Below are 22,895 nucleotides of genomic sequence, written 5' to 3'. Positions count from 1 at the left end.
AATATGAAAGAATAAAATTAACAGGAGGGTAAATAATTCCTACTTCAGGTCACATTAGAGGTTTGCAGTATTGTGATATTCAGCTGAAGTACCTTTCCTCTTCTTGCCCTTCTGCTCGCTCTTGTTTTCTGCAGGTGAAGGTGTTTTTTTGGCACTCAGGTCGATGCCTAAGAGACTGAAGAGTTTCTGTCTGTCTGGAGCTGGAAAATGCTTCTCCACCAGAGACTGCAGCACACCCCTACACACACACACACACACACACACACACACACACACACACACACACACACACACACACACACACACACACACACACACACACACTCTGTTACACTGAGGAAACCAACATCCTCATTTACTAGATGCACAGTTAGGATTTTTTTCTGTGTGCTGTTGGGTCATTTTGATTCTGGGCTGATTGTGAGTCTTAATTTGGCCAAATCTTTCGGTGTGTTTCAGAAAATGGGGTGATTTTTGATGATGAGTCTTATTTTGACTCATATTTTGGGAAAATACTTTTAAAATGTTCAAAAACTCAAACTCAGTTCACATTGGCTCTCCTTTGGTGATGTTGGTGCTGTTTTTGCCCTATTGACTTCCATTATAATCACATTTATCATGCATTCTTGATTACTGCAGGTTTTCCATGAAGACCAAACATCATTCTTTACTGTTGATCATCAGTTGCAGAACACAAAAGCCTAGTGTCTGGATTTTATATGCATAAATCAATCAAAACGACCTTTTTTATATTGAAAGCAAGTCATTTTGTGTGCGTTTCCCACCCAACTTGGCAAATAAAGTCAAAAACTAAGCAGTAATTAAATTAAAGTAATTAAAAAAAAAAGTAGTTTTATGGAATAACTCAGATCCTGAGTCCAATACAATAGACAGCACATGTTTTCTGTGGTTCCTGAGCATTCATCTAGTTTAATGCCTGCAGTCCATGAGAGTGGACAATTGTCATCCAATCCAACAGTGCTAAAGCTCGGTGTGTTGTTATTCTAAAAAAAAATCCACTGCGCTGAAAAGCAGCACGGCATCACTTCACTCAACCACGTTATACCACGTTTACAATGTTTTTATTCAGATTTATTGACATATTTCATATGTAAACAGAGCCATCTTAATGTTGTGATATCAGCAATGCTGTATGTTGTTTGTATTGTGTGATGGTATAATTTTCGGGAAGTACAACTGTTCTTACCTGATGTCCACTGAAATGGACAAAAAACATACATATATTTATCAGGTGTTGAAATAATTATTATTATAAGTTGTTCTTATTTAAAGGAGCCTCGAGAACTGTGAAAACACTTGTACATTTTTCTGGAACATAATTCGGGTCTGAAGGGGTTAACAGATCTAGCAAAAATTCCCCTAATACATATCAACAGCAGTTTAATATAGTGGATCTGTTCACCCAGACAATAATGAGAGTAAATTTGAACAATACACCAGGGAAAACAAGAGAACAACAGTCCACATCTGACCAGGGTATATACCAGAGAGTGAAATCAATACCTTTTAAAAGCTTTAAACTAATTTATCTGACCACCACTAATTATTACATATTAAGATGATCATACGAGCGACACAATTCTCAAAACTCAAGCAGTTTTCACCTTAAAATGTTTAATTTTGACTCACTTTGCAGTGGACACAAAGTCATTGAGTTCTCCTCCTCCCTCCTCCAGAGCCTCCAGGGTTCGAGCTTCTCCAGTCGACTGCAGGCCAATCACCACACACTGCCGGAAGGTCAAAGGTCAACAGTGAATAAACAACACAATAAACAGTGCCTTCTGGTTTACTGCAGAGTCTAACAGTATTCAAGCACAGAAATGAAACAATCAAAGGTAAAATACCATGCTCATCACTGTGTAGATCATTACAAATATTTAATAGCATCTTTATCTTTTCATCTCTGCTAAATTATCTAATTTTGAAATGTGATTATTACCGACACACACACTGCGATATCAATGCTCAAACCATATATTGTTCAGCCCTATTTTTAGAGCAGACTGTAGTATTATTGAGCTTAATCTTGACGTTTGAGTGGGCGCAGCCATCGGACTCGTTTTGGCTCCAGTCTTCTGCTCTCGTTCACTTCCATTGATTTTTAGACAATAAAACAGCTCGTTATGTGTACAAACTGCTCTTTTCTTCTTATATTATTCTGCCTTTTGTGTATAGTCGTGAACACACTTGTTTGTAGAGCGAGTAGTTTGAGCGTTCATCATTCCTGGTCATTTCTCCCACAGGAAACCGAACCGGAAGTTCTACAACAATCACAATAATGAGCTTTAACTTCCGCACTGCAGAAGAAGCTCAGTCAGAGTGTGTTCTGACCTTGCCGTTCTTGACGTCCTCTCGGGCGAGCTGCACCACGCGCCGCACCTTAGAGGCGATGCAGAGGTACTTGAAGAAGCGCTGGTGTGCCGACCAGAACTGACCCCACATAGACTTCTTCATCCGCTGCTCCGCATCCATCAGCTGAGCCGCCTGCTGGAACTTCTCTCTCGCGCTGACCCACTGGAGGAGATCGAAACACAGCAGATTAACAACAGCTATAATTACCACAGAAAACACGTCATCTTGTGTTTGTAATAGCGCCTCTGTATTTCAGTGTGTATCTCCCCTTGTGGCTGTTAAAGGAACTGCAGAAATCGTGGATAAAATAATGGTGATTTAATTATTACGAAAAAAAAAAACTAAGTAAATGGTATTTTTAGTTAGTTTGGTCATTTGATGAAATAACCTCGTTATTTAATCTAGCTACAACAAATCTATTTACTACAGAATTATCTTGTGTTTGTAAAAGCGCCTCTGTATTTCGTGTTTACATCTCCTCTTGTGGCTGTTAAAGGAACTGCAGCAAACGTGGATAACTGCAATATGACTGTAATTTAATGTTAAAAAGAAAATGATATTTTTGGTTAGGCCTGACGTGATTATTAAATAACCGCCCAATTAAACAATTATTTAATAAATTGTGATTAATAAATAACCGTTTAACAGTGGTTATCTGATCTGCAATAGCTGTAGTTTATTTAATGGCAACAACAGATGCATTTATTACAGATTATCTTGCGTTTGTAATAGCACCTCTGTATTTCGGTTATGTTTCTCCTTTTGGCTGTTAAAGGAACTGCAGCAATCGTGGATTAAATAAATCGCAATTAGACGTTTTAGTAATCGTGACAGAAACAGAGCATTTTATTAAATAATGGTCTAATTACAGTTATTTAATTTGCAACTGCTAAAGTTCATTTAATAGGTATAACTGATGTATTTAATAAAGAATAATCTTGCGTTTGCAAAGCGCCTTTGTATTTCGGTTTATTTGTCCCCTTGTGGTTGTTAAAGGAACTGCAGCAATCGTGGATTAAATAAGTCGCAATTAGACGTTTTAGTAATCGTGACAGAAACACAGAGCATTTTATTAAATAATGGTTTAATTACAGTTATTTAATTTGCAATTGCTGATACTGATGTATTTAATACAGAATTATCTTGCGTTTGTAATAGCGCCTCTGTATTTCGGTTTATTTGTCCCCTTGTGGTTGTTAAAGGAACTGCAGAAATCGTGGATTAGATAACTGCAATTAGATGGTAATATAAAAATTATAGCAAAAATGACCATAAACAGATGATTTTTCAGTAATCACAACAGAAATACAGAATTTTATTTTCATTTCAAGTCTGTCGACACTTTACGTCTCCCCTTGTGGCTGTTAAAGGAACTGCACAGATTAAATAATGATATTTAATGCTGAATCTATAATTCAGGGGGTGAATAGAGTCAGATATAAGTATAGGAGAGCCCTTTACTTTTTTAAAGACAAAATGTCCCTAAACACACAAACTAACATCATCATTAGACAACCTGAGTTAGTTTCATCAAGATTAACCTCATTATATAATGAAACTGTTTGAAATGGAGACGGAAAATGCACTTGAAATCCTGCAATCACCCACACTTAGATTTGTCCTAAGACCCTGTTTAATCAGCGGAGTGTGCTGTGTGCATGTGCTGTGAGTGCCTGCAAACATCTCCAGAACTGTAAAAGCAGCAGAAGAGTGTGTTTTCTGCCGTGTTACGCACCAGTCGCACTGCTTTGTTGTACATCTTGATGTAGTCCAGCGTCAGAGGAACTTCCTCGATCTTGAACGTCACGCCTGTGAAGCTCAGCTGCCGAGCGATGTACATCCCTCTCAGCTTCATATCCATGGCAACAATCTCCATGGCGCCCACACCTCTGAACAAACACACCCAATCAGATGCATTCAGAGCGAAGATGCTAATACTGAAGAACAAGGTCACACACACACGCGCACTCAGACATACATACACACTCAAACATGCATTTACTCAAACACTCACACTCAAACACACATTCACTATCTCTCACACACACAATCTCTCTCTCACACACACACACACACACACACACACACACACACACACACACTTACATTCATAAACACACTCACTCACCGTCTCTCCACAGCTTGGATGAAGTTTGTAAACTCCCTGAATGGAGTTCCCTCCCCCCAGATGCCCAGGCGATTCATGTAGGCCATATTGCGAGGTTCAGACGCTCCTGCACACACACACACACACACACACAGAATTAAACAGAATGAACACATGCTGAGATCTGATCCAGGACACTGATGTGTTAACACAAACCTGTAGCGCTAGCGTACACGACCCGTGCCTTCGGCAGCTTGTTCTGCAGCTCTAACACTGCTAATCCGGTCTTGGTGGGTTTGGAGGATCCGATCGGACAAACGTTTTTGGCTTTGTGACACTCGTCAAACACAATCTGATGCGCTCCGTCAAGGGAATCAGTCATTATTATAGTGAAACTCTCTCTGCGCTTCTGTCCAAATGCAATGAAACTCACTGATCTTCTAGTCTAGCAGTAGTAAAACGGCCTGAACAAAACACTCTTCTCTCCATGTGCACCAGACGGTTTCTTAAACTTAGCCTACCTCTGCTTTACACTCATGTGTGACAAACACAGTTGGTCAAAACTCGCTCGCAGAGACTTTACTTGTTGTTTGACTTATTGTTAAACTTTAAACTATAATAGTGACATCGATAAAACACGTCGACAAACTAACTGACAACAAACAAGTCGACAATAAATCAAGTCGACGTCAAAACGAGTTGACAATAAAGTCAACGATAAATCAAGTCGACAATTAACGCGTCGAAGATACGAGTCAATGATAAACTACAAAAAAAAGTCGACAATAAACGAGTCAAACTAAATGACGATAAAACAAGTCTACGATAAAGAGTTGACAAAAAAACTACAATAAAAAAGTGGACAAGTCGATGATAAACAAGTCAACAATAAAACGAGCCAACAAACTAATTGACAAAAACGAGTCGAAGATAAAACGAGTCAATGATAAACTACAAACTCAACTATAAACGAGTTAAACTGAATGACAAATGATAAAATGAGTCGACAATAAAAATACAAGAAAGTCGACAATAAACAAGTTGATAAAATAAAATCAACAAACAAGTCAACGATAAAACGAGCCAACAATAAACTATAATAAAGTGACGATAAAACGAATCAACAAACTAATTGACAATAAAACTAGTCGACAATAAACTACAATAAAATAAGTTAACAATCAAGGAGTCAAACACGCTAAAAACACAATTAAAGTCAACAATAAACGAGTCAATAAATAAATCAACAATAAAATGAGGCAAACTAATTGACAATAAACAAGTCAACGATAAACTACAATAAAAGACGACAATAATGGAGTCGACAAACTAATTGACAATAAACAAGTTGCCAATAAACGTTGATAAAAGAGTCAACAATAAACGAATGGACAATAACTGATGAAAAATGAGTCAACAAACAAGTTAATGATACACAAGTCAACGATAAACAAGACAACAATAAAAGTTAATAAACGTGTTGACAAAAGTAGTCAACAATAAACGAGTTGACGATACACAAAATGACAGGATGAAACAAGTCGACAATAAACAACAATAAACAAGTTGACAATGAAGTCGACAAACAACAATAAATTACAATAATCCAGTTAACAACGATAAACAAGTCGTCAATAAAGTCAAAAATAAACGAGTCAACAATAAACAAGTTGACAAAAAAAAAAATTGATAAATTGAATGAGTTGATAAATGACAATAACCCAGTCAACACTAAACGTAGCCCTAAAATTATCAAGGTTCAATTCAATCAATCACCTGTCTACTGACCTTTCTATAAGTGAACACACCCGTATTAACACACCCGTATTATAGTGATGTAAAAGGATACGACGCCGTCGAAGTCGTCTCCACACCAGTGCAGGAGCTGCTTAAACCTGGTCTTGTATTTTCCTCCAGACTGACTCTCTCCAATCAGAGATGAGTATGTGGCGAAGATCACGCCTTTCTTCACACTGCCGTTGTGTTTGGAGGAGATCTTCCCGTATTTAAACTGAGACAGAAATACATGAATATATTCAATTACTCTACTCAAACATTATATACGTGAGCTATAGGAGAAGTGTTTGGCAAATTACCTAAACTACATTGAAAATAACTTTAAATAACTTAAATTTAATAGATTTAATTCATTAATTCAAATAATGATTCAAAGTGCTTTATACACACACACACACACACACACACGCACACACACACACACACACACACGACTAAAAGAAACATTAGATTTAAAATTAGAAAATAAAATCCCTATAAAACTAAATGCTTATATAATGGAAAGTAAAAACGTCTACATTTAAGCCAAGCAGCACCTTTTAGCTTCATCAACCAAAAAAAAAACACTAAAATTATATATAGACAAAAAACAAGCATATTTCATACATTTACGGTTATTAATTTCTCCCTCATTCCTTGTTTCTCAAGCATGTTCAACATAACCTTTATATGGTTAAAAAACTGCAGAGTATTTCTGTATGTTGTTACTCTGCTCCTCTGCAAAAAGAGCATTCATCCAGAACTGTTGAACTCAGTAACAGAGTTTGGGGCAAATACATTACAAGTAACTGATTACATTACAATAAAGTAATCCATTACAATATTGGCACAGTAATCTAATTACAGAAACTAATTCCTCAAAGTAATTAAACCCAACTCTGCACTATACGTACCTTGTTTAGTGAATGAACCTGAATGTTTTTCGCTCCGATGTCCCTCAAGTCTCTTTCTGCATCATATTTCAAGTCATTGGAGACACTAAACCTAGACAGAGAAGTGATGGAGAGATATAGAAATAATGATAATAATAACACAATTATAATTCAAGGCACTATTATTAGCCCTCCTGCAAATGTTTCCTTCTTTCTAAAATATCTCCCAAGTGTTGGGAGCAAGGAAGTTTTTACAGTATTTCCTATTTTTCCTTCTGGATCTAGTCTTATTTGTTTGAGTTTGGATGGAATAAAAGCAGATTTTCATTTTAAAGCTCAATTTTATTATCTCAGTTATAAAGAAAATTAAGATTTCTTCATATCGGCTACAGAACAAACCTCTGCTACACAATGACTGTTGATTAACCTAGTTAAGCCTTTAAATGTCTCTTTAAGCTGAATACTAGTATCTCAAAAATAAACTAATTATGAGCTGCCATCATGCCGAAGCTGAATCAACAGTGATGAGAAATGAGTTATTAAAACTATAATGCTGAGAAATGTGTAATATAAAGAAATGCAGTCACAGTAAAACATTCAGGAAATATTCTAACTTAATTATTTTACAGGCGGCTGAATAATTCAGACTTGACCCGTCCACACACAGAAGCGGTGTTTACCAGAGAGATCTTTTCCTGCCCAGAAGGTAATTCTCATATATGATTCCAGCAATGGTTCTGCCCTTTCCCACTCCAGCGCCGTCCCCAATCAGATACGCCGCTCGGTCTCCATTCGGCAGAAACGTCTCGTGTTGCTGAGGAAACATTCAAAACCGAGAGCTCAAATATTGTGAGGGCTTGGCATTTGAGCTGCATGCATGAAGCAAACGCAGTAATCCACTCCTGGCCCTGTTTAGAGCTGGATTAAAGATGCAGTATGTAGCATTGACTCCCAGTGCCTGAACCAGTCAAAATATCGCAGAGGGGTTTTCCTGTACCAGCCTCTGACCGACACATACACCGGTTACCAGAGTGAAGACAAACAGGGCAGAGTGTGCGAGTCAGATCAGGTGTGTGTGAATGCAGTGAAGGACAAAGCAGCACCTGTGCAGCGTAGGTGACGGCCTCCAGCTGCAGCGCAGACAGCCAGCCCCGGTCGATGGTCTCCTCTGGGATGGAGAGTCTGTACCAAACATCTGGAGGGTTCACGCTGGACAGAGAACTGGTTTCCACCACGGGGTCAGGGTGCCGCAGACCAATACGCACTGAAACAGCAGAGCAGGGTTATCCCGATCATGGTAACACAAATAAAACTAAAGTATTCATGTTTTATTCACTCATTTGTAAAAATAGTTTTGATTTGCAACAATTAAAATCATTTTTACACTGCAGCAGTCAACATAAACACATAAAATGAGTGATTTTAATCTTATTTTAATAACATTAAAACACATGAGCGTTTAATAGCAGTATATTAGAAATACGGAAGGTGAAGGGGTGTTCACGAAACCTTTATGTGAGGTCATGAATGTGAATGAGGTTCTATGCATGCTTATAACAACTGCAAAGTTGACATTGTTTGCTATGACTTGACAAACAAATATCACAACCTGTTTTTGTGGTTGTCTTGAGGTTAACAAAACAGGTCATAAATCTGTTATGAACAATATTGTCAAAGCCCAAAATACGTCATGTTTCAGAACAGCATCATTAACACCTGTTTTACCTCAGCAACAGTGGTACCAGCTGAATTAGTCAATAAAATATCATTAAACAGAATGACGCTCTTAGAAAATGATTTGACGTAGTAACAACACTTTTAATGAGACTTTTAAATGTTGTTCCACTGAAAACATGATCAGAAAAATATTCATGACAATCACTTTATCACAAGTTATGCTGTCTTGGTAATGTCAAGTTGGCATGACAGATAAAAACAGGTTGTGATGCATTTGTTTATGTCCAGTTGTCATACACGATGTCTTCTTTGCATTTAAAATGACAATTAAACAAATGACACTTAATAGCAGTTATAAGCATGCATAAAGCTCATTCCTGATGTCAAAATTATTAATCTTATATTAATATTAACAGTTAATTATTATCTTATGAACACCCATTTGAGTAAAATGTTACCCAAATAGTATTATACATTTTTAATAATAAAACTCACTTTACAGTGTTATTAAAGTTTCTTAATTTCACCACCTTTTTAAACATATGTGCCCCTAGTACTAATGTTTTAACTTGATGCATAATCAGATTATAAAATCAGGTGCAGATACTGAAATTCACTCAAATCTGCAGTGCATTCAATGCATTCACTGTGGGATATTTAAATCATTCCACATAACATATTGGTTTATTTATATATTGTGCAGCCACAATGTACAGCGTTTACCACAGAAAACCATTACTGCTTAATATGTTTAATGCATTAAGACTCATCTGTGTGCCTGCATATAATATGCATCATCAGTCATCTGAATACTGAATATTATAAGAACATTAAACACTTTCCACATCCAGAACTCACGGATTTCACACTCAAACTGCAGAAGGTCATGCATAAAATCTCAAATCTGTGCACAAAACTAGCTCATTGATGGCATGCTTTTCTGGTCAGAGATGATCTTAATATTCTTCATAACTTCAGAAAAGTCTGTAGTGCAGCTCTGCAAACAAGCGGAGGAATTGAATCTTCAATTATTAAGCACATATATTGTACATACGCTTCATTGGCATGTATTCGGCGTATGTCTCCGCATGGCCGAGCTCCTCCTCTTCCTCCTCTTCTGGCTCCTCTTCCTCCTTCATTCCTGGTAATTTCTACAATAAAAGCAAAATAAAACAGCATATTTTCGGATGCTTTAGCTGTCAGATTGCTTTAAATATCAGTTATGATGTTCAGATGACTTGTTTTCCAGCAGAACTACTAATGACCTTAATTAAAAATCAAAACATTTGAAATCTGTCAGATGTAATGGAGATCTTTTTTTCCTGTACTCTTTATATTAATTTATCTCTATTATCTTGTATGGGTTTATCTATTTTTATTAATTAATTAATATTAATTTTAAATATTTAATAATTACACACGTGTGTGTGTTTGTTGATGTTTCAGAATAAGTCTGTCATTTTTCCTATTTTCTTTTAATTTTAAAGATTGAACAGAAAGCGTTCGCAATCTACAGTTTTATTAGTTAACATTAACGCATTTACCAACACAAACTAATAATAATAAATACTCATTCAGCATTTAATAATCATCATCTGACATTTACTAATGCATTATTTACATTAAATTAACGCTTGTTAACATTAGATAATGCATTGTGAACTAACATGAACTTAATTTTCATAAACTAACAAAATAATTAAGAATAAACACTGTAATAAATGTAATGTTTGCAATTTATGTTAGTAAATATGTTAATTATCATTAATTAATACACAGGGTTCAGACAACTTTTCACTTTAAAGCATTTTTCATTAAACTTTTCCCCCAATTTACATATTTACATATCCAAATTCTCTAGATTATATCAGATGCTGATTATCATTTTATTCTGTGTATGTTTATGTGTATTTCTGGAATGTTTGTCCAAAGCCAAATACTAAAACTTGCCATCATTTACTCTCTTAATTTACATGCATCTTAAATTTGTTATCTTTCTAATTTATATTTATTTTAATAATTAAACACACACAGGTAGATCGCGCTACATGCACATGCATAAAAGCAAAGTGCTTTATTTAATTTGACTTTAAACTGTTAATTATTATTACTATTTTAGTATGAGAAACTATTACGAAAGTAAACACAATTACATTTCCAAGCACATTATTAGCACTTTCACAACCTTGTAAACAGTTAATAAAGTACAAACGTTTTCAATGATTTTCAGAACCTGTACCAACCTAGTGCATGACCTCATGCTGTAAACAAACAAACAAACAAAGCAGAATGACCTGACGTACATTTACAGGTGAGAAGCTGCGCATTTTCATGTCATCGTTGACCCAGATTCTTGCTACATCTTTGCTGGACACTTCTTTCTTCAAGCCGTTGTTTACTTCCGCTGTAAAAAACAAAAGCACCAGATGAAGACCGTCAGAGATATGAATGAAAGCAGCTTGTGTGAAATGAGTTGGTCCACCACACCACCTGTGAGAAGAACCTGCAGGTAATAATAAAACCCTACCCATACCTGATCTGCTCATCATCTTAGTGGAGACCAGAATAATCTCTGAAAAGAAGAGCAGCGGCGTTAAAGACAACAGCAGCATCCTAAACACAAGCTTTAAAATCACAGATGAGAACAGCCATGCTTTCACATTACAGCAACACACGTCTGTACAGGAGCAGCTGTGAAAAACATGTTTGCTGGATCTGCTTATGTGGGCTGGCATGACAATCACATGTTTGAAGAAAATGATTATCAATATTCAACACTTTGGTGCACAGATTTAACCTCCTAAGTCTCATTCTAAAGAGGACAGATGATAGACTGAAGCTGAAGTAAAGATTCAGAAAGTTTACCAAAACCAAAGGTTATGTGCCTTTATGTTTATAAACATAATTAAATAAATGTATATTTTACATTACATAAAACATGTATATTCCAAAACGTATATACGTATATATAGTCTTAAATTGGCAGAAAATTAAGGGTAAATATCTCAAGGTATTACATTCTGAATTTAAAAGTTGAGCTCTCCAAAAATGAGCTTTCAGTGAGATTTAATTTGGCCGCAGTACCAAACATGACCACATTCGGTTTACTTTAACGACCATACAAGAGCGCCCCCCCTATACTTTGAGGAATTTTTTATTTTCAGCATGCGAGTTAAAGCAAACTAAAGGAACACCCTTGCTCTATTTTTAGATGCAAGGCTCATTGGGCTCAACACAAGATAAACACTCAGCACATGATCGCTCTAATCAGAGTTATTGTTTGTAACTTTAGGTGGGTTTGCAAACATGTGTACTTGTTTTCATTGCGTCTACCTTAAACTTCAGCCGTTTGCATATCCTGCGGTCACAAAAGCTCCCTGTGATGCTAACTAGGTGCAGCTGAAAGTGCGAGCACGTTGCCTCACGCACACGTCCATCCATTGGAAATAAAATAAGGAACTTGCCTGCAGGTTGCACATCAGAAGCGCCGCTCGGCGAAGCGCAGCGCCATGCATTTTGGAATTGTAAACATAGGTTTCTATCAGGGTACACAATGGCGCCTCAGGTCAGCGGCTGCCCGCGGCGCCCAGCCACGACTCGGGATACTGTTCATATTTCTGGAAATCTAAACTAATTTTCATGTGAAGCAACACACCCCTGAAACAGCGACCTGTGTACACGGCCCCAACATGACACTATTTAACAATACAGTATATCTATATACACTTCTGAGGGAACTGTCCCTTTAATTCTGTGAGTGAGGTACTCATTCTGAGGCAGAACCTGAAATCTGCACAGTGCTAAAAGCTGCACAGATGGGGTATTCAACAAAAACTAAAGGAGGCACAGTTAAATATATATATAGCATTATATTTTATGCACGTATGCATTACATCTGCATATAATGAGCAGCCAACCTGTCAAATCAAATGACATCAGTACAATTTAAAACCTTTTATACGTTGTGTCATGTGACATTGAAGTGAACACATGACAGTAGACGTGCTCTCAGTGCATGTGCTCTCATTAATGAAATAAAATGAGGGCATTCATATAATAACATGCATTATTCAATCTTCAATTAAAGTGCTTAAAAAAAATAAAGGGAGGAAAAGCTCAAATTCCCCTTTACTGTTTTACATCTTAACTCAACAATTTCAACCAATTATACAGAAAATAATTATGTCAGCACCTCTTAATAACGGGCTATAAGGACACAGACCTTTAACACTCAGCCAGCCCGAGCGCTTCTAGTGAAGTGTCTTTGTTCTAAAAGTGCCATGTTTAAGGTCTGATTTCTTTAAAAATCAGTGATCTTCACTGCCTGATAGATATATAATATAAAGACATTTACATTTAGCAGATGCTTTTATCCAGAGCGACTAACAAATGAGGACAAGGAAGCAGTTTACACAACTATAAGAGCAGCAGTGAGCAAGTGCTGTAGGCAAGTTTCAGGTGTGTAAAGTCTAAGAAGCTGAGCATTAGTAATGTGTTTTTATTTATTTATTTATTTATTTTTACGTAGACCGGACAAGCAGCACTGCATTAAATTCTTTTCCCCCCCGCCATGTCAAAGAGTGAGCGCTCGGCTCTTCTTCCTCCTCTTAATTCAGTGGGAGCAGTAAAACTGACAGTGGATTAGCAGAGTCTGTTACACTCTTCAGCCAACACCGCTTCTACATGCTGAATAGAGCTAACGTGACCCGACATTAACCTGACGGCTCGGTGTGTCCTGGCCTTTAGTGAGCCACACGCTAAAAAAGGTTGTTAACCAGTGTCCTAGAGGAACCAGACCCACTCCTGCTAAAGCTTGTGTGTGTGTGTGTGTGTGTGTGTGTGTGTGTGTGTGTGTGTGCGTGTATCACTCACTGGTGCCAGTGGCGGTGGCGACGGGTGGTGCGATGTCTGCTGGGGGTTTCAGCTTCATCAGCTCCCCCAGACTGCTGCTCTTCAGGTTGCCGCTCCTCAGCAGGTCCTTCAGCCGGATCTGCTCACTGTTTGCAGGAGCCGCAGTGCAGACGCTGGGAGAAGCGGAGCTGCGCTGTGCTGGAGAGGCGCTGTGCAGCACCTTGGTGACGGTGATGGTCTGTCTGGTGCTGCTGCCCGTCGAGGGTTTGGAGACCACGATGGTTCCCAGCGAAGGCAACTGATTCAGCTGATTCAACACAAAGGTGGTGGTGGAGGGCTGAGGCTTCTCCTGCGCACGCACACACACACACACGCACACACACACACACACACACACACACACACACACACAGGTTATGCACTTCAGTCTTACAATAAAAGTTTAATCCGTTATTTTACACAGGCGTTTACCCAACACACCATATATAATATGCATATTCTGCATTATCTATGAACCCATCCACCCACGTTTTTGCGTACTTTAGAAAATATTACATAAAAAAAAAGGCTTAAATGAAAATGGCAAAATAAAAATGTGCATATAAACACATGTACATGAGTGAGAGGGATAATCTTATTAGCTCAGGAGAAAAACTGCATGATGTAAACAGCTGCAGTGAGGGAAGCGTCTTCAGGATCTGCGCTTCAGTGCTGGAGTTTTCTCTCTGATGATCTGACAGATATAAATGTGTGTGTGAGGGTCTTCGCCCATTCTTCCAGATGTGCAGGGTCTTTGCTTATTCATTCTGAACTCTAGTTGGTCTGTTTTGTCTAAGAGGGCAGTTTTAGGCCATGATGAGCCACAATCTGGACCAGTTTGACCAGTTAGTCAACTACACACACACACACACACACACACACACACACACACACACACACACACACACACACAATGTGCAAGACTCACCCTGATTGTGACTGTAGGTGTTGGAGGAACTGGAGGATCAATCCTGATGACTCCTGAAGCTTCATTACTGAGACCGATGTCAAGTGCATTTAATGAGAGCGACTGGAAGAAAACAAATGAATCTGCCATGATGAGAGATCTTTCAGTTCATACTGTTTTCCTGATAACATCATCATTCTGCTGAATATAATGTGCACAGTATTGCTGTGTTATTACGTAATTTAACTCAATTCATTTTTATTTCTGTGGTGCTTTTACAGTGTAGACTGTGTCAAAGCAGCTTCACATAGAAGATGATAGTGAACTGAAACAGTGTGAGTTCAGAGCTGGAGTTCAGTTCAGTGTGGTTTAATATTCCCTGCTGAGAGTGTAAACACTGAAGAGCAAATCCATCATGCGCAGCTCCACAAGTCCCAAACCATGTAAGCCAGTGGAGACAGCGGTGAGGAGAGAGTCGCTGTAATGCCACATTGGCAGCAATGAGTGCACAAGTCACAAATATTCTCAATTTCATCACTCAATATTTAACTGGCTCTCGCAGCACAGCGCAGAGCTTTAGATGCTCACATTGAGCGTTTCTTTACGTGTATAAATGTGTGTAAATATATATTTGACCAGCTTCTAAATGAATTTCAGTATCAATATTGATCAATGTGCAAATGTTCATACAATTCCTGTACGATAGAGTTTATAAAATAATGTTTTGTTCATAAAACAACTGGTTCTAATTCTATTAGCATCGTAAATCTAAAAGTAAAGAAATTATTTTTTTATTTCATGAGCTAAAGCTGTAGTTACTAAACTCTCAACATCATTCCACATCATTTATTATATTTAAACAAACTCTGCACAGAAACACCAGAATAATGTCCACAGACTCTGCCTGGCCCTGCTCGTGATGCACACTTCAGACAGATCTGGTGATGATGATGATGAAGGTGCAGTGTTGGGAATCTCGTTACTTGCGTGCTGATTTCCTCTGCTCATGCACAAAACTTCTTGCACGCCCCCTCAAATATACGCTGCTCAAGCGCAGATCTTTTACATGCTCAAATAAACGCTGCTGAAGTGTGATTTAGTGCGTTCATGTAACGAGTATGTTAACATTTATTACGCTAGGAATATTCATGAGACCTACAGAGCGGCTTTAAAGGGCACCTATGGTGAAAAATCTACTTTTCAAGCTGTTTGGACAGACATATGTGCATGTATGGTGTATAGAGCGTCATATTGGGGTGATATAAGCACACCCAGTGCTTTTTTTTTTCAATTTAACAACATAAAAAACGGTGGACCAATTGGAGCGGTTTTCAGACCGACCGCAACTTTACGTAGGAGTGCGGTCCCCCCACCCACCAATATTGATTGACAGGCGCGTCATCATATCCTCAGTTTGTTGATTCACGTCCGCCATTTTCAGCGTGAGTCGAAGCGATATCACTAAAGGAACACCCTAGCTCTATTTTTAGATGCAAGGCTCATTGGGCTCAACACAAGATCAATATTCTCCACATTATCGCTCTAATCAGAATTATTGGTTGTATCTTTAGGTAGGTTTGTAAACATGTGTACTTCTCATTGAGTCTACCTTATACTTCAGCCGTTTGCATTTCTCGCGATCCCAGAAGCTCCCTGTGATCTTAACTAGCATGCGTTTTACAATTCTAAACATAGGTTTCTATCAGGGTACACTCAAGTCGACGGCTGGGCGCCGCGGACCGCTGCAGAAACCTGTTTAGAATTCAAAAATGCGTGGCGCGACGATTCGGGACACTTCATGTTTCTTCATGACACAAATGATTTTGTACTCTCTGCTTGGTCTGTGTCCGAGTCGTACATGTACGACTAAATGCTGATCCTCTCCTCCTTTCAGTCTGCCTGTCAGACTCTGTTGCAAACGCAGAGCGGGTGAGCTCATGGCCCCGCCCCCTTGTTACGTTGGGCAGGAAGCCGAAACTAATTTACATGTGAAGCAACACACCCCTAAATCAGCGAGCTGTGGACACGCCCCCAACATGACACTTTTTAACACATTATAATAAACAAATCTGAATTGTGTTTTAAACTGAACCTAAACTGGCACACTCAGAAGAACCATAATATTAATATTAAATCATAAAAAAGAGGTCAACTATATGCCCTTTAATGCGTCCTGAAGTGAAACAGCTATACGTCGTGTTTGCTGGCCTCACGCACCTGTCAGTCAGCACGTAACCTTAAAGGGTTAAACAAATAACGCACAGCTATGGTTACATAAAAGTTCCCGCTGTTATAATTCACTTTAATACGTTTTAGTGCGATTATCTTCCGCTATTAAAAAACACGACCGAATGTTTTGAATGAGAAGCTGTAATGTAGCCATGGCGGGATCAGTTTTGGCGTGGCGCCCCGCCATGGAGGAATGAATGTGAGGTGTGTGTCTGACCTGCTGTGAGGACACCAGAGGAACACTGTCCTGAACATCCACATCAAACAGGTCATTGGGGCAGATCCCACTCTCACTGAGAGCAGCCAGAAGCAAATCTTGACCAGGATCCATCGTCTGAAACACGCAACACAGACATCAGAAACATCCTGCATGATCCCCAATACAACAACACACCTTTAAAATGGCACACACCCTGATTAAACACACACACATCTGATGATTCGAGCAGAAATGTGATGATGAGTCTTAATTTGACTCATATTTTGGGAAAATGCTTTGAAAATGTTCTAAAACTCAACAATACTCTGTTCAGATTGACTCTCCTTTGGTGATGTTGGGGCTGTTTTTGCCCCATTGACTTCCATTATAATCACATTTATTGATGGTAAAGCCATGACAGCAGATAATCATGCATTCTTGATCACTGCTGGTTTCCCCTGTTGGGAAGAGAAAGATTTGTCCTTTTTCCTGTTGATCATCAGTTGTCAGCATTAAAGGTGCAGTAGGTGATCTGCCAATATGCAAATCATTTGCATAATATCTTGGAAACTGTCCCACCCCTGCTGTCCAAGGCCACGCCTCCTGAATTCACGAATGCGCACAGTGAAGATGACAGTAGACAACTCTAGACCAGTGTTTCTCAACCATGTTCCTGGAGGCACACCAACAGTACACATTTTCAACCTCTCCCTAATCAAACACACCTGAATCACCTAATTAGAACATCAGAAGAGACTCCAACACCTGAAGTTAATTAGTCAGGTAAGGGAGACATCCAAAATATGTACTGTTGGTGTGCCTCCAGGAAAAGGGTTGGGAAACACTGCTGTAGATCATGTCGTTCGCTAGTTAGAAAACTATAATACTACAATTCCCAGTAGAAAACTGTGTTATATCGAGCACGTTTGCAGTTGTGTAGCAGCAGAACTCGTCATAATGTGCAATATTTGATGCATGTAAGGATCGCTGGTCTCACTCTCTCACACACGCGGTCCTAAAGCCACTGCTGTATGTTTAGCGGTTGGCTGGCGGCGTTCAGGAATTACACTTACACTAAGCCATACTGACATGCTATTTCAGAGTGAATATTCAGAGTAGCGGTGAACAATATATCAGGGCTTGAAATTGCGACTGTTTTGGTCGTATATGCACCTGAAATTATCTATGCGACCTTAAAATATATTTGGGAGCATTTGTGCGAGTGCGTAAAATTGTCGTTTGACCAGTTTTTACAATAAAATGTTCACCACATGCGGATTTAGGAGACATTCACGCATTATGCATCTTTGCACCTAAAAACCCCAAACGCAGCGCTCAGGAATAGATTAAAACTGTTGACATGTCAACTTGCCGCAGTAAACAAAGCCCGCAATGTTTGTCCCGCCTTCAAGATCTTCTTATTGGCCCACTGAGCTAGCACAGAACGCGATTGGATTGGTTAATATCAGCTGTCAATCACTCAGTTCAGATGACTGGTCTGGATATGAGAGAATGAAAACACAGACAGATTCAGTTTTAGAAACCACCTAAAGTTACAAATAATGGCAGATCATGTGCTGAATGTTAATCCAGCATTTACACTTTGAGGAGTGAATAAAAGACTTCCAGTGGTTAAAGTCCGCTATACAATTGACTAAAGCGTTCACTGTAAAGCTGGTGGGGTGGAGTTTTCAGGTAACAGTGTTTGCCACTGAATCTACACATTTTAAGCACGAGAAGTTCTTTTAATCCTTCATTTATTCGTCACGATGCTTCACCATCACTAAAGAGCATGCATTCACTGAGATGAAACTAATATTGCAGCTCGTGAACAGATCGTTACTGATATTAAGATGACCTATGCAGAGAATAAGTGATATTTCAATATCATCTGTGCAGTATCAGACAGCACCTGTGAGAACAGCACAGTTATTATCGTTAACTCAGTTCATCTCATTCACGTCCAGCAGTGTGTGCAGGGCCGGTGGGCGCGTGCAGAGTTTTGTTTTGGTTATTTGTTAGTGTTAATGTCAAACGCAATAAATCTGTTCATATAAAAAATTGGTGGGTGCAACTACATTTTGTCTGGTGTGACTAAATTTTTGAAAATAGGAGCACTGGTGCTACCAACAAAATAAGTTCATTTCGAGCCCTGATACGGGGAGCTGTCATTGCACTGGATACACAGGCTGTCATTGATCAGAAATGACCCAATGTGAATATAAAAGCATCTTCAGCTCAGTAAAGCAGGCAGAATAGCGCTGTTTACTGATGTTCTGTTGTTAATCTGAATATAAATCTGCATTATCTATGCTGTAACAGGCCATTATGAAGCTGAAAACAGTCACATCAATCTTTCACCAGAGGATTTCAGTGGCTGAACAACACTTCTGTGCAGATAACCCATTCTACATCAGCTTGAGTGATTCAAGAGTTTAACACAGAACATTACCCGTCTAACAGAAATACTTCAGCCATGGTGTGGTCCTTCCTCCAGCACGCAAAACTCACTCCAATACTGATTCAGGAGTTTAAATCGTGTTGATTCAGCATTTGTTTTTAATCGATGTCTCTCTCTCTCTGTCTCGTGTGAACATGAACGAGCAAACAGTCGATCTGCATGAACGGCTGCAGATGTACAGATCTACATTTGCTGACAGTTTGGGCTACTGATCAGAATTATGGGAATTGTCAGCCCGACCAATTTTAATTAGTCAAACATTTTTAGTCTCATGCATGACCAACCGCTAAACACACAGTAGTGGCTTTAGGACCGCGTGTGTGAGAGAGTGAGACCAGCGATCCTTACATGCATCAAATATTGCACATCATGACGAGTTCTGCTGCTACACAACTGCAAACGTGCTCGATATAACACAGTTTTCTACTGGGAATTGTACTGTTATAAAGTTTTCCAACTAGCGAACTAGTGCAGAAGTACACTTACTGTGTTTACAGTGTTCTGACAGCTGAGGGGTGCATTTAGAGTTTCTCAGGCAGACCAAGGGAAGTGTGCAAAGGCCTCACACACACACACAATAGATCATATAACTCCATATAAAAGCCAGAAATTTTCCAGCACTACAACTGATGATGAACAGTGAATATGACCCAGTATCCCTCTTCCTAACAGGGAATGCCAGCAGCAATCGAGAATGCATGATCATATACATATAAATGTGATTATAAAGGAAGTCAATGGAGCAAAAACAGCACCAACATAACCAAAGGAGAGTCAATCTGAACACCACAAGGGTTAAATCTGAGCATAAACCCTATTAAAGACCTCATACACACTCATAACATGCTAAACTAGCGCAGCTAACGGCTCACCATCACCTCCACACGTGTTTGTCCAGCCCGAATCCAAGGAGACACTTCCTGGTCTGACTGCGCTAATGTCAACCAGCTAACGCCACCACTGAGCAGATGACCACTAACTAGTTATCATGACTAGATTTAATATGAGCAGATACTGAAGAAGTGAGATCTGGGGGAGGATCTGGCGGATATCCTTATTAAATACACGTCAAGAGCCAAACACTGAGCTCAGTTGCTCTACAACACACACTTTACACACAGATGATGATGATAACACACGCAAACCCAAAGACACACACAGACACACAGAGATAAACACAGAAAAACAGGCTCTCCTCGGTGGAGCAGCAGCCGCGTGAGGTGCAGCGGCTCTGGGCTAATGTTCCCTCAGGAGCCCGTCATCATCTTTAACCGCCACAGAGCTGCTAAACACACCATAAGCACACGACAAATGAGTTTAAACCGATCTAGAGCGGAATGAGTGTGTGAATCCGCCGTGTGTTTATGTCTGAGTGTGTGTGTGTTTGTGTGTGAGAGTGTGTGTGTGTGCTAGCTGTGCCTCAGGTTAACATTAGCTGCTCCTCCGCTTCAGAAGAAACACGATTAAACTCGATATTCCTCCGCGTAGCGCCACCACACCGAGCTCAGCGGTGACCGGGACACAAACAGGTGTAATTCCGCGGTCTGAGGGCGTACCTGCGGCGGGGGAACACGCTCTGTTGTCGGTGTCCGGGCTCCGCAGGATCAGGATGTCTCCGCTACTCGCGCTGCTTGTTTTCTAACCGCCGGCCGCCATCTTTACCGGAGCGCGCGCGGGTCACGTGACTCCGCAGCCCACACTGCAGATCCCGCGCAGAGAAACGCCCGTACCGCACCACGGGAGACGCTCCGCCGAGCGCCGCTCCACCGCAAAGCTGCCGCCGCCGTTCAGTACACACCAGAGCCCGTCCGCACCGACCCGCAGCATTAATTACAGATATTAATCAAAACTAGACGGAGAAGGAGAGCTCCAGAGCCTGTCACGTGACCTGACGCTTACTCATTTTTCGGAAGTGACGCAGTAAAAGGAGCTTCCTGCGATGACGCGTCATGATGACATTGCAGAAGCCATGTTGGTGAGGTCAAACCCTCAGCCTGACTGACCTCTGCCAAAGTAATACTCCAAAATAATACACAAATATCAGCAAGTTATTTTAATCATATGATGTTTTACAATCATTTCAGCAACAGTTAAAAAGGTTTAAAGCTTCGCAAAGTAACACACTATCAAAACACAAGGTCACTTTTAACTGTGATTGTTTGTGTATATATGTATATGGATAGAGCCACATATTGATCAATAATGTTATGAGAGTTTTAACATTAAGTTATGATTGAATTGCCTCTTGTTACAGTTATGAAATAGTTTGAGAACAAGCAGGAAATGTCAAAGGGCCAGTGACGTGACCACATTAAAATTGTCTATATATATATACAGTGGAAGTCAGAGTTATTAGCCCCCCTGAGTTATTTTTTCCCAATTTCTGTTCAACAGAGAGCAGATTACTCCAGCACATTAATAACTGATTAATAACTCATCTCTAATAACTGATTTATTTTCTCTTCACCATGATGACAGTAAATAATATTAGACTAGATATTCTTCAAGACACTAGTATTCAGCTTAAAGTGACATTTAAAGGCTTCACTAGGGTAATTAGGTTAATTAGGCAGGTTAGGGTAATTAGGCGAGTTATTGTATATTGATGGTTTGTTTTGTAGACTATTGAACTATTGACTTTAAATGGTGTTTAAACAATTAAAAACTGCTTTTATTCTAGCTGAAATAAAACAAATAAGACTTTCCCCAGAAGAACAAAATATTATCGAACATACAGTGAACATTTCCTGAATCTGTTCAACATCATTTGGGAAATATTTAAAACAGAAAGAGAAATATTAACATAATAATTCTGACTTCAACTGTATATTGGTAGCTGAGCTTTACAAAAACTCTTGGAAATAAAAACAATTAAAAATCTCATCATGTAATAAATGTTTTTCTCCTGTACATTATACACATTGGTCAGAATTATTGGCACCCCTAAAACTCTTATGTGGAATATTTCTGAAGAGTATTTACGTTAATATTTGCTTATTTTTTTAGCATGGAGTGAATTAAAAAAGAAAAGCAGTCTTGATTTTAAAGATATATAAACGTGATCACAAAGAGTTAAGGCAAAAATAGAGCTTAAGAAAACAGAGTGTCCGTAATGGGAAGAGCAAATTTCCACCATTAGACCAATGATGAAGAAGCTCCGGTCAGAGGGATGAAACGCCCTCCAAGAGCTACAGATGGACAACTGCAGACATGAGTAGAGTTTTTTCAAGGTCAGAAATGATCAAAACATGTGCTAGAAGACTCCTAACAGGCCATAGCTGGGTCTCCATAATGACAATAACCAAAAACAAACAAACATGGGTCAGTGAACAACCCAATCAAGTCCAGATTTTTTATGTGAATATTTTAATCTCCCACTTTTT

The 22,895-nt window shown here is 39.1% G+C and overlaps 1 protein-coding gene across 1 annotated transcript in view; it reads right to left on the bottom strand.

Moving 5' to 3' along the window:
- Positions 1 to 21,397, bottom strand: part of sbno1 (strawberry notch homolog 1 (Drosophila)) — a 39,124-nt gene extending 17,727 nt beyond the window's left edge. Inside the window, exons 1-16 of the mRNA XM_056466435.1 lie at positions 21,069 to 21,397; positions 17,070 to 17,186; positions 14,645 to 14,746; positions 13,699 to 14,026; positions 11,130 to 11,230; positions 9,881 to 9,977; positions 8,253 to 8,413; positions 7,830 to 7,963; positions 7,171 to 7,261; positions 6,330 to 6,491; positions 4,697 to 4,832; positions 4,502 to 4,607; positions 4,109 to 4,262; positions 2,353 to 2,535; positions 1,651 to 1,748; positions 93 to 238 (exon numbers count right to left, since the gene is read on the bottom strand). Of these exons, the coding sequence (XP_056322410.1) occupies positions 93 to 238; positions 1,651 to 1,748; positions 2,353 to 2,535; positions 4,109 to 4,262; positions 4,502 to 4,607; positions 4,697 to 4,832; positions 6,330 to 6,491; positions 7,171 to 7,261; positions 7,830 to 7,963; positions 8,253 to 8,413; positions 9,881 to 9,977; positions 11,130 to 11,230; positions 13,699 to 14,026; positions 14,645 to 14,746; positions 17,070 to 17,183 (2,113 nt within the window). The 5' untranslated portion in view covers positions 17,184 to 17,186; positions 21,069 to 21,397. The remainder of the gene's footprint in view (positions 1 to 92; positions 239 to 1,650; positions 1,749 to 2,352; positions 2,536 to 4,108; positions 4,263 to 4,501; positions 4,608 to 4,696; positions 4,833 to 6,329; positions 6,492 to 7,170; positions 7,262 to 7,829; positions 7,964 to 8,252; positions 8,414 to 9,880; positions 9,978 to 11,129; positions 11,231 to 13,698; positions 14,027 to 14,644; positions 14,747 to 17,069; positions 17,187 to 21,068) is intronic.
- Positions 21,398 to 22,895: the final 1,498 nt, after the last annotated feature.

The sequence above is a fragment of the Danio aesculapii genome, chromosome 10, assembly GCF_903798145.1.
Source record: "Danio aesculapii chromosome 10, fDanAes4.1, whole genome shotgun sequence".
In the NCBI taxonomy this organism is placed as follows: Eukaryota; Metazoa; Chordata; class Actinopteri; order Cypriniformes; family Danionidae; genus Danio; species Danio aesculapii.
Note: the sequence above shows the minus strand (reverse complement) of the source record. Positions and strands in the feature narration are given on the sequence as shown.